Below are 12,646 nucleotides of genomic sequence, written 5' to 3' on the forward strand. Positions count from 1 at the left end.
ACCTAAAAAAACAAATCTCACTGAATAGAGTGGTGACAAGTATTACGATAATGCTGCGTGATACAGTGCTGGGATAACGAGATCCCAATCTCACAAGTCTACTGAGTCTCTGGAAATGGACCACTCGAGGAAGATATATATATATATATATATATATATATATATATATATATATATATATACATGTATATATATTTTATCAAATTGCTGCTGTAAGTATGATCACTCATGTTATGGGTATTGTTAGTCATTCACTCAGCGGCAACTGCGCAAAATTTCACTCTCCTGCATAAGGTTAAACGATCCATACTTTTATCGAAAAATAAAAAATGAAATACATTTTTAGTCTGCAGTCAGACGCTCTATCTAAGAGATTGCACCTGATTTGAAATCTACTTTCAAGCGCTACAATTCTTTTTGCGTCGCATCATGAAAATCATGGATACAAAAAAAAAAAAAGATGAATCAAAACATACCTTCTGGCGCCGTAGTCGCTTCCGACATAGTTGTGACTTCGGTTGAGGTCATGGCTGTTGTCGTCAACGTTGTCAATGGGGGACTCGAAGAAAACAAAGTCGTTTCCACGGGCATCGCCGTGGTGGTGTCGGGGTCACCAGGAGGGGTCGAAGGGGTTGTCGTACTGATACGTTCAGTCTCCTCCGTGGAAAAATCTACGTAGACAGAAAACGAAACATTTGCGTTTTACCTATCTTTCCTCGTCATTTTTAGACACACACGTATAGATATAAACATGTCGCACTAAACGCGTAATTTCATTTTAAGGATGTTGCATTGTCATTTCTGATAAAGCCCACGCGTAATGGATACAACATTTCTTTATGCTTACTAATCTTGATATCTCCTTCAAGTATAACAATAAGCGCCAATTATGTTGCAAAAATTGTGTCCTTGGGAATTGGTAGGAATTTTTGCAATGAGAATACATTGTACATTTTTTCCTGTTGATGTCGAGGACAGAACTGGGGCATTTTTAATAGCATCGGTTAATGTCTGGTAAGGTGAGGCTAACGAAATTCCGGGCCCGGGCAAACCTGTATAGATCACAGATAGAGCTAATAAACTTCAGAAGAAAAGAGAAAATTGTCCAATGCAGTGACTGTTTTGAGGTGTCATACTTGTTTTAAGTTTGAAATTCGTATTGCATTCGTATTGGTATTCTGTTACTTAGATTCTGAAATATAAAACTTTGCTTGAAAAATATTGCAAAGTTGATAGGCACAACTTCGTCCACTCATACATACATATACCAAATTCCATTAGGATACCTCAAACAGTTTTTAAGTTATGCTGTCCACATATTTCACTACTGATACTGTAAGGACGGTCCGACGACACTTTTTAGCAGAGGCATAAAAAAAAAACACACACACACACACACACAATGAAAACACATCAGACGTGCTGCGCGTACCACGTAGAAAATACTCTATACCTCTAGGCAATTTGATAAAAAAGTAACACTCATATGGTGATTAATCACTGTGGACGTGCTCTACAGTAAGTATTGAAGCCCGTATACCATACATATCGTTTGGGTAGAGTGGATCAACACTCAAGATAGTCTTGATTATTGCATTTCGAAACATATCAGGCGAAAAAAAAAAATCTTGGCGATACATTTGTACCTCCCCGAGTTATAGACTTTACATCATTGTAGGCCTATCCTGATTTTGATACAGGTGTGATACGGAAAAATATTCGTGAAACTCAAAGATTAGCTAAAGTATTGTAAGTGAAAGTATACGTCTGTTCAACGTAAATCCCTTGATAGTACCTGACTTTTCATGTATCAAAACCGTTTATAAATTCATGAAATGAGATGTGTACACTGCACTGGACAGAGTCCAAGTCATATACTCTTAGTTTTATGCTCCCACGATGATCTCATAAGAGCTAAGGGATGTTCTTTAAGGTGGTCAAGTTCTTCCATATAAAACGTACAGAAAGACGTATACATAAGCCCTAATTATACTATAGGTGTTACAAAAAACATTCCCCATTTTAGATCGTTGATAATTCAAAAACTATTCATCAGAAAACACTGATATTGATATGAGCAATATCTGAAATGAAAACACAAATTAGTTTCATTCAAGTTCAAGATTAATTTTTTCAGTTGGGGCTCAGGGTTTTTGCTCTATTTTCAACCCTCTGTAAAAAAAAATAACAATAATAGCTTCGCACAGTGGTCAATTAATGTGTACGGCAGTGTGTGGTTAACACCCACAGACAATGACCAGGGTTTGAATGCTCTATTATTTTTTCGTGAGGAATGTTGTTGTTGTTGTTGTTGTTGTTTTGGTTTTAATGGCGTGTATCACTCAAAATTATCCACTATCCACGAATTCTACTATCACAGCTAGTCTTTATTCATCCTGAAATGTAGTGTATGCAAGCACATGGAAATTGTGCTTACTCGTTTCAGGTAAGTGCATTTTACCCTTTACCACAAATTCAGACTAGTAGTGCCGAGTGCAATCCATAATGAATTATTAATAAAGCATTCATGTGCCTTGGAGCAAGAGACCAGAAGCCTAGTCAGCAGAGCTCTGAAAAGGTGGTTTATGCATGTCCATTGTTCAGGGTCATTGTAAGCACACACTCACATACACATAATTGGTTCCTGTGTAAGTTTCATGCTTTGTATAGAGAGTTAAAATTTCACCAAAATCTAGCACCTAAATTTCAAATTAATCATAATTATGATCAGTTAAACTGATTTCATGTTCAAATCGCCTCCAAATAAATTGTATGCTATTCAGCTATTACTCATATCAATGACAGTGTTATCTGATAAATAATTTTCCAACTTTTAAGGGTCAAAAACACCTAAGATGAATATAACAATGCCAAAAAATATCAAACCGTAAAATCATATTCATATAGAATAGGATAATTGGTGACATGGTCAAAAATCAAAACATTAAAGGGGATGGCTAGTAACTGATCAATGGGAATCACACGGAATGCTGGGGAATGATTGTTCCAATCCTCATATTCAAGTAATGTGCAGTTCAATGTTTCCAGGTTAGCATGCCTGTACAGCGTCGGGGTGATTGTTAACGGCCCATTAAATAAATAATTTTCACACATCAATAGATATTTAATGCACTCTTAAATGAATCCCACAAGGATTGGAACAACCATCTCCTAGCATTCCCACTGATTCCCAATGACCAGTTACTCGCCATCCCCCTGTTTTTTAATGTCGAATCTAGTAGTGGTGCAGAATGACTATTAGCATGCGGGAAAGTTGGCTTGATCTACCAATACTCACTGGTTTCACACCTGCTTCCAGCAAAGCCGTCAGCGCAGTGACAATAGGAGTCACTGATAGTCTCTTCGCACCAGCCGTTTTGACAAGGGTTCGACAAGCAATCTGAGATCAATAATACAGTGGCATGCATGCTTTGAAAGTGGTAGATTGATGTGCAGTCAGGGTTTCGAGTTATATTGCTGAGGCTGAAATTATTTATTAGCGAGATTGGTGTTTTTCTACAGAACAAGCGAGTAATATGTTTTGCGGACTTGTATTGTTTTGCTGTTGGTTCTCAAAATTCTATCTAATTATGGGCCCTATAAAGTTCTTTCTTCATGGAAAAAGTGTGTATTTGTTGTTGTTGTTGTTGTTGTTGTTTATAACAATCTTCATTCATAATGAGTCACTTCCTATCAGATTTTTGCTTGTTTTTTTTTTATTTTAAACCACGGCAAGCCCACGGTTAACGGGAACCTGATCATTAAAACATTAATCACTGAATTAAAAAAGGAAGCAACTGAGAAATAATAATTTTGTGTTGATGGTATTTTGCTTTTAATAATAGCAGTTTATTTCTACACGTTAATATCATTTCTTTTATTTTGAACTTACAATACATTAACCAGCCCCTAGCGAGATTTTGTAACCAAAACAAAATATCAATTACTTCTTCGAGACTTAAGTAATGTTCCAATCCCTACTTACGTCTATCTGAATATGAATTAGATTTTCACTGTTATAATGACTCCACCACATGGCATACAAACTAAGATATCTTCTCAGTGACGGAGCAGGGTCGATCCATATGTTTAATATGTAAACATGTATACATATGGATAGTGTCTATTTATGGTACCATGCAGGTATGCGTACATAATTTGTTTCCACTTTACATCTGGAGTTATTTTACAATTTAGAACATAGGCCTACATTTTTTTTTCTATTTTCCTGGCCTAACCATTAAACCACGCACACACGAACAATTGACGAAAATCCTATGTTATTTTGAGCATTTCTTCATATCTAATCAATGCACAATTGTATGTGATATTTTAATGATCTTACCTGGTATGCGACAAACCGGATATCCCCTCTCATCACGACAGGTGGTTGAAGCTTTGACAAGTTTTGGGATGGTCGTTACCACGGATCCATTCTTCAGTCTCTTGTCGCCACACGCGGGGAGTCCCCGGGTGGAGTAGTTCAGGGTAGCGTGTGGCAAACGGCCACAGCTCGACGAAGTTACCATCACAGGTAAAACAACTATGAATAATGATAATGATAAAAGTAGTAATAGTATATAGTACTAGTAGTAGAAGTAGGAGTAGTAGTAGTAGTAGTATATGTGCTGTTCGCGCTGAATTGTTTTTGCAATTTCGGCTTCTTATACGTAGACTAGTATTAGCGCATCAAATGTAGCAGTGATTGTGTGTTAAACGTATGCGCGCGCGCAATATATAGTAGTGTGATTTTCGGCCTTCCATAATGGGCAAGAAAGATGGCGCACGAACCGACGGTTTGCTCATTCGTGAATCTAGCCAAAATGCAGAAAATGAGTAAGATTATCTCACGATAGTCACAGAATTCCGGGTGGAAGTTCTTCCTCTGATGGTCCTGCGTAAGTTTACGATTATTTTGTTGTTCACAATTCTTGATAAAAGAGAATTTAAATGCCTTTTGTGTGTCCGGATTTCATGGACGGTCTAGCGTAAGTAACGCTAGTGTAGGTTATGTACGGTGCATATTGATATAGCGTAGGATTGACAGCTACGCACTGTGCATTGTACGTTGCGTGTAGAGTTACTGTAGTTGTAGCGCCGTAGACTCGCATTGACTTCGTGTTATCACTTGGCCGTGAGCTGATATGATGTGTAGAGCAGTATTCAGAACTTGATTTATATGGTGGTAATACATTCAGAATTAATTCACAACTTCTGTAAAGATAGAGTTTGATTCATACAGTTAAGCAACTCAGTTTGTTGAATAAGACTTCCAGGTGAAGATTCAAAAGTAGATAGTAGGTTGGATTTGACACCAGTAACGATGAAGATTAGTGATAATTTTGCTGTGTGGACAGTTTCAGCCTAAATAATGCACTTGGACGTCAGGATGAATAAAAGACTGTCTTTTGTGTTTTTGTGCTTTGACATACGTGCTTTACGTACTATATTAATAAGTATGTGGTTTGATGTATGGTAGCGTACAGGCTGAAATATTTTTATATTTTTAGGTGATATGAAGTGTACGTTATTAAGGCATCTTAAGCAGCTCTGGCTTTAGGGAAAGTATAATTTACCTTGCTTAGATGTACGAAGGCAAGCGTAGTGCCACACATGTAGGCATATAATGTGTGATGTAAGTTATTTTGCGTTTTCCATACAATCCTTTGCAACTTACTGTATTATTTCACAGCTTGGGACAGGATCGCAATCGGAATGCGTCCAGAAGGGTTAAGCTTCTAGGCTTGGAAGATCACAAGTCTGTAAGTTTGGTATAGGGTCTTTACATGTATATTACAGCCTTTAAACAATATTTTTCTTGTTGATAGTGCAACAGAAAATGGATATTGCAACAGTGTACAAGGTGTACAATTAACATTGCTATAGTGTAACGGTGGATGGATAATGACATTCCAAAGCTGCCATTTCATGACGTGTAGTGAATGCATGCATGGATACAAAATGTGTATGTACGTATAATGATGCAGTACAAGACAGTGTACTATTGTTTGTTCAGAAGAAGCAAACCTTTTTGTGTGTTAATGGAGAATTATAGCCATATACATTCAATTTATTGTGATCCAAGAAATGTATGTTTGATATATTCATACAGTGTATCATTCATTGTTTCACTCACAGTTTTACCGTTCGTTCGTTCATCACAAACATGCGCACACGCACTTGGGCTTGCGCATGCACAACAAGAAGGATAATTCAATAAAGACAAGAGTGCAACGTTCGACTCGACTGTCTGCAATTTTATTTCTTGTTGTACATTGTGTGTACGGCGGTTAGCTGACTGGATAGGATCTAGTGGTACCTAGAAATCCGAGGCCAGCATAGTAAAAAGACTTATTCTTCGGGCCGAGTAAAAGGACTTCATCGTCAGGCAGAGTGAAGAGATTTCACATCGCTTACCGTACGCAAGGTTTCATCATGTCGACGAAAACAGAACCTCGACAACAAGGAGCGGAGTCACCGCAAATGCCGTCGCTGTCCACGCAGGGTGACAGACGTGAGACGGGGAGCGTGTCTTCGAGACCGTCTAATGCAAGTAGACATTCGTCAGTGGCCTCTGAGGCTATATTAGCTCGTGCAAAGGCAGAGGCAAGTAGAGTAAGATTAGAATTTGCTCGAAAGGAAGCATATCTTGCAAAACAAAGGGCTGCTCAGGAAGCAGATCTTGCGAAGCAAAGGGCTGCTCAGGATGCAGAACGTGTAGTGTTAGAGGCAGAAAGAGATGCTGCTGTAGCAGCCGTGCAGGTTTCTGTCCTCGAAGCAGGCTTAAACGAATGCGAAGAGTCTGTAAAAGGTGTTGAATTGAATCTTATGCAAAAAGATGTCAATGAACGTGTGGAGGATTATTTGTCCTCACTTGACGTAGATGGTAAGATTCCAGTTGATGGAAATCACATCAACCAGGGGAGTTCAATTCCCTCCCCTAAGTTTGTAAAAGAAAATCAGGAAGGTCAAGTACAAACAAAACTTGGTGTACCTCCTGAAGATGGTGTGTATTCATCCCAGCATGTTGGGATGTCAAAGTGTGACAAGGAAACAAAGAGTGTTAATCGTAGGGAAGGCACTGCTTTCCCATCTAACTTAGACACTGTAAACGTAGTTTCTGACATAAGTAATGTATTGCTTAAGAAGGAATTGGTGTCAAGTGGCTTGGTTAAATTCAATGACTGTGCATTCAGTTACAGATCCTGGAAAGCTACGCTCGGACGCGTTATCACAGAGCTCCAGCTGACACAATCCCAAGAGATGGGTTTGATCATGAAGTGGTTGGGTAAGGAATCTTCCCAACTGGTCTCTGCCATTCATGACATTCATGTTGACCGACCGAATGTTGGTGTGAGTACAATGTGGGAGCTCCTTGACAGGAAGTACGGCTCCCCAGAGGCTGTAGAACACGATCTTCAACAGAGGATTGAAGATTTCCCTAGACTAACACATAAGGAGAACGAAAAACTAGAGCAGTTTGGTCATTTGCTCCTGGAGATCGAGTATGCTAAAGAGAATGGGGATTTCCCAGGATTGCTGCATCTGGATTCTGCCAGAGGGTTGCAGCCATTGGTACAGAAGTTGCCATACAATCTCCTGGAGAAGTGGGTAATGGAGGGATCCCGGTACAAGGAAAGGTACCGGGTGACTTTCCCTCCTTTCAAGGTGTTCAGCGAGTTTGTTCGCTATCACGCGAAGATTCGCAATGATCCCAGCTTCATGTTGCCTTGTGACGCGAAGCATCAGGAGGTTGCGAAGAAAACGGTCAGTGTCAGGGCTACTGACGTGAAGGAGGTTCATCCTTCGGCTTCAAAGGAGTTTTGTCCTATCCACAAGAAGCCACATTCGATCGTTGAGTGCAAGGTATTCCTTGCAAAAACGGTACCTGAGAAGAAGAATCTTCTCAAGCAATACCAACTGTGTTTCAGGTGCTGCCTCCCGGGACATGCAGCCCGGGAGTGCAAGGCAAGGGTGAAATGCGAATCATGTGGAAGTCAACGCCACTTAACGATTCTTCATTGGGAGAATAGTAACGAATCTGCGAAGAGTACGCAGAAACCTGAAGACCCTCCCAAAGACAATCTTCGAACCAACATCACAAGTGCATGCTCTAAGATGAAGGGTTCTAAATGCGTAGGAGGAAAATCCTGTGCAAAGATTGTACCAGTACTTGTGAGGTCAAAGAGGGATAAGAGTATTGTGGTCAAGACATATGCAGTCATAGATGACCAAAGCAATAAGACCATAGCCACATCTAAACTCCTAGATAAGTTTGATGTTGCCTATGATGAGATTAGCTACACGCTACGCACATGCAGTGGAGAAGTGTCTGCCCACGGCAGATGTGCTGACGATTTTGTGGTGGAAGACATCCACGGCACTGTCTGTTTGGAGTTGCCAACAGTCACAGAGTGTTCATACATTCCGGATTTCAAGGATGAGATTCCTACTCCGGAGATAGTCCAGGTATATGATCATTTGAGGAGCGTTGAGATCCCACCAGTTGATCACAATTGCACAGCAACTCTGTTGATAGGCAGGGATGTAGTTGAGGCGCACCGTGTCCTAGACCAAAAGATTGGGCCACCTGACTCACCATTTGCACAGAAGTTATGCCTTGGCTGGGTTATCATTGGTGATGTGTGCCTTCGAGGGGTCCACCGGAGTGCTGGACAGACAGTGAGGATTTCTCCCTTGCGCACTCAGATTCTTTCTACAGGCCGGCCCACATGTCTTGAACCCTGTCCGAACGAGTTCAGGTTGAAACACCTCTTTGACAATGAAAATGACAGTATCAGTCTGTCAATCGAGGAACAACAGTTTGTCCGTTTGATGGTAGAGAAGGGAGGCCTGAAAAATGGCAAGTGGACAGCTCCACTACCCTTCAAAGAGCGAAGGGATCGCCTTCCCAACAATCGTTCACAAGCTTTGAAGAGAGCTCAGATCCTCCAGACGAATATGGTGAGGGATCCAATCAAGAGGGAACACATGTTGACGTTTATGGAAGGGGTCATTTCCCAAGGCCATGCAGAGGTGGCACCACCTCTTGATGCACATGAAGAGTGCTGGTACCTACCACTGTTTGGGGTGTATCATCCCAAGAAGAAGGACAAAATCAGAGGAGTCTTCGATTCCTCGGCCGAGTTCATGGGACACTCCCTGAACAAGGTTTTGTTGAAAGGTCCTGATCTGACCAATGACTTGGTTGGAGTGCTGTTGAGGTTTCGGAAAGGACCTGTTGCAGTCTGCGGAGACATTGAGTCAATGTTCTTCTGTTTTTCAGTAGCTGAAGAGCACAGGAATTTCCTCCGATTTTTCTGGCACGAAGACAATGACTTTGACAAGCCCCTTATCGAGTACCGTATGCTCAAGCATGTGTTTGGCAATTCCCCTTCTCCAGCCGTAGCAAACTATGGTTTAAGGGACCTGGCCAGAGATGCTGAGCCAGACGTTAGGGAATTCATCCACGGCAATTTCTACGTTGATGATGGACTCACCTCATGTGAGGATGCAGAAACAGCCGTTTCACTCATGAAGAGGACACGGGCCATGCTGCAGGAGAAAGCTAGCATTCATTTGCACAAGATCGCATCAAACTCCCAGACAGTACTTGATGCGTTTGATCCAGAAGAGGTTCAGAAAGACATCAGGAACCTCACATTGAGCGATGGTACCCCAACTCAAAGGAGCTTGGGTGTTCAATGGAATTTGACTGATGACACTTTCAGGTTCCAAATCGAGTTGGTGACAAAGCCCTACACAAAGAGAGGAGTTTTGTCCATGATCAATGGAGTGTTTGATCCATTGGGTTTCCTTGCCCCGGTTATGATTCAGGCAAGAGTCCTGTTCAGAGAAATGATAACTCACAAGGTAGAGTGGGATGTTGTGCTCCCTGAGGTGTACAGGCCTATCTGGGAGTCTTGGACCTCAGGATTGTCAGAGTTGGAGTCACTATCGATTCCTCGCAACTACCTTACCTGTCCTGAGAAAGGGATCTTGCATGTCTATTGTGATGCTTCTGAGGTGGCAGTCGCTGCTGTTGCGTACCTGATAGATGGGGATGCTGAAAACTCCAGTGCAAGTTTTGTCTTTGGAAAGTCCAAACTGGCTCCAAAGTCGGGTCACACCATACCAAGACTGGAGCTTTGTGCTGCGGTCTTGGCCACGGAAGTTGCCAGTGTTGTGTGTAGAGAGTTGAACATTCAAGCCGCAACAATAGTTTTCTTTACGGACAGTAGGATTGTTCTTGGGTACCTGAACAACACGACCAGAAGATTTCATACCTATGTGGCGAACCGGGTTCACAAGGTTCTCACCTTCTCCCAACCTTCACAATGGAGGTATGTGCCTACAGCCAACAATCCTGCAGACTGTGGCACACGCCCGGTTTCAGCTCGGTCTTTGAAAGGCTCATCATGGCTCACAGGTCCTCAGAAGACAGCTACTCAGGAAGTAGTGAATCCAGTGTCAGAATTTCCACTTGTAGATCCTGACCTAGATGAAGAGATAAAGCAAGATGTGAACATCCAGGTCACCAAAACCAGTGTGGAACTGCAAGGACTTGTTCCAAGGTTTGAAAAGTTCTCAACCTGGAAAAGCCTAGTCAGAGCGTTTCGTTTGCTCATACACATTGCTCACTCATTCAGCTCCAGGAGTGGCAATGGTTGCCATGGCTGGCACACATGTAGCAACACAGATGTTGAATCTGTACGTCATGCAGAGATGATGATCTTGAAGGAAGTACAGAAGCAGATCTTTCATGAGGAATATGAATGTCTCAGAGAGGGAGTACCTCTACCTTCTAACTCCTCAATACGGGACTTAGCACCCATTCTGAACCAAGATGGTTTGATTTGCGTTGGTGGGAGGTTGAGGAAGTCCTCACTTCCTGTGGTAGTGAAGCACCCGGTATTAATCCCCGGCAAGAGTCACATTGCCAAGCTCCTTGTGATGCACTATCACAACGGGCATCCTGGCAGACAGTTGACAGAAGGTTCTCTGCGTGATGCTGGGTTTTGGATTATCGGGGGCAAGAGAGTCATATCTGCCGTTATCCACCGTTGTGTGATCTGCCGCAAACTCAGAGGGAAGACTGTGCTCCAACGCATGGCTGACCTCCCTCAAGAGCGTCTAAAGATCGGACCTCCTTTTTCCCAGGTTGGCGTTGATTGCTTCGGACCATGGGAAGTGGTCACCAGGAAGACCAGAGGAGGTGCTGCCAAAAGCAAGAGGTGGGGAATGCTTGACCTCCAGAGCTCTTCATATCGAAGTTCTTGAGGAATTGAGCACTTCGTCATTTATCAATGCACTGCGGCGATTCATGGCTGTGCGAGGCAAAGTGGAAACCTTTTGGTCCGATAGAGGATCAAATTTTGTGGGAGTCTTGAATGACAAGGTGTTTCGCACCTTTCTTGAGAGGAACAACACAGAGTGGAAGCTAAATCCACCCCATGCCCTACACATGGGAGGAGCCTGGGAAAGAATGGTAGGACTGTTCAAGAGAATTCTCAATGGCATTCTGCTCGAGGCTAAAGAGAATAGTTTCACTCACGAGACTTTGGTCACATTCATGATGGAAGCAATGGCCATCGTGAATGTTAGACCTCTTGTTCCACTGAGTTCTGATCTAGAGGACACATTTTTCCTCTCACCTTCGGTGCTCTTGACTCAGAAACATGGGAGCATAGAAGAGGTGCTTGTCGAGGATTGCAAGCGTAACATGTACACTGCTCAGTGGAAACGTGTCCAAATCCTGGCTGACAGGTTTTGGAAACAGTGGAGACTCCGCTACTTGCAAAGCCTTCAGCAGAGGCGCAAATGGACAAGTACGGAGAGGAATGTCATGAAGAGTGACATAGTCCTGTTGAGAGACAGGGAGGTCAAACGAAACCAGTGGCCTCTTGGGATCGTTGAGAGTGTTGGTACTGGAGATGATGGTTTAGTCCATCAAGTTCAAGTCCGTCTGCCTTCAACTGGAAAAACCTATTGTAGGCCAATCCAGGAGTTAATTTTGTTGGTTGAGGCGGAGTAAACGCCTATTCATGGTCAGTTTGAAGGCCACTTGTTGACAATTGTTTAGTTTTAGAGTTTACATTTCGCATGTAATGTGTACCTTAAGTTATGTGTATTTGTATTTAATCAATAGTGGATGTGTTGTGGACATCCTAGGTAACATTTTAAGTTTTGAAAATTTTAACGTCCATCGGACGTTGGGGGGGAGTGTGCTGTTCGCGCTGAATTGTTTTTGCAATTTCGGCTTCTTATACGTAGACTAGTATTAGCGCATCAAATGTAGCAGTGATTGTGTGTTAAACGTATGCGCGCGCGCAATATATAGTAGTGTGATTTTCGGCCTTCCATAATGGGCTAGAAAGATGGCGCACGAACCGACGGTTTGCTCATTCGTGAATCTAGCCAAAATGCAGAAAATGAGTAAGATTATCTCACGATAGTCACAGAATTCCGGGTGGAAGTTCTTCCTCTGATGGTCCTGCGTAAGTTTACGATTATTTTGTTGTTCACAATTCTTGATAAAAGAGAATTTAAATGCCTTTTGTGTGTCCGGATTTCATGGACGGTCTAGCGTAAGTAACGCTAGTGTAGGTTATGTACGGTGCATATTGATATAGCGTAGGATTGACAG

General features: G+C 42.1%; 2 protein-coding genes across 2 annotated transcripts; both read left to right on the forward strand.

Annotated features, from left to right (window-relative positions):
• Positions 1-6,435: 6,435 nt before the first annotated feature.
• Positions 6,436-11,280, forward strand: LOC139732737 (uncharacterized). The gene has a single exon (XM_071643588.1). It carries the CDS (start codon positions 6,436-6,438, stop codon positions 11,278-11,280), a length of 4,845 nt encoding a protein of 1,614 aa, XP_071499689.1.
• Positions 11,281-11,323: 43 nt separating this feature from the next.
• On the forward strand, positions 11,324-12,034 carry LOC139732738 (uncharacterized). The gene has a single exon (XM_071643589.1). It carries the CDS (start codon positions 11,324-11,326, stop codon positions 12,032-12,034), a length of 711 nt encoding a protein of 236 aa, XP_071499690.1.
• Positions 12,035-12,646: the final 612 nt, after the last annotated feature.

The sequence above is a fragment of the Diadema antillarum genome, unplaced genomic scaffold (genome assembly GCF_040938485.1).
Source record: "Diadema antillarum isolate AM-2024a unplaced genomic scaffold, OU_Dant_1.0 seq00000445_RagTag, whole genome shotgun sequence".
Classification (NCBI taxonomy): domain Eukaryota; kingdom Metazoa; phylum Echinodermata; class Echinoidea; order Diadematoida; family Diadematidae; genus Diadema; species Diadema antillarum.

Bases quoted from the DNA above. Each gene is read 5' to 3' on its own strand.
- LOC139732738 (XM_071643589.1), top strand. From the start codon at position 11,324: ATGGCTGTGCGAGGCAAAGTGGAAACCTTTTGGTCCGATAGAGGATCA.
- LOC139732737 (XM_071643588.1), top strand. From the start codon at position 6,436: ATGTCGACGAAAACAGAACCTCGACAACAAGGAGCGGAGTCACCGCAA.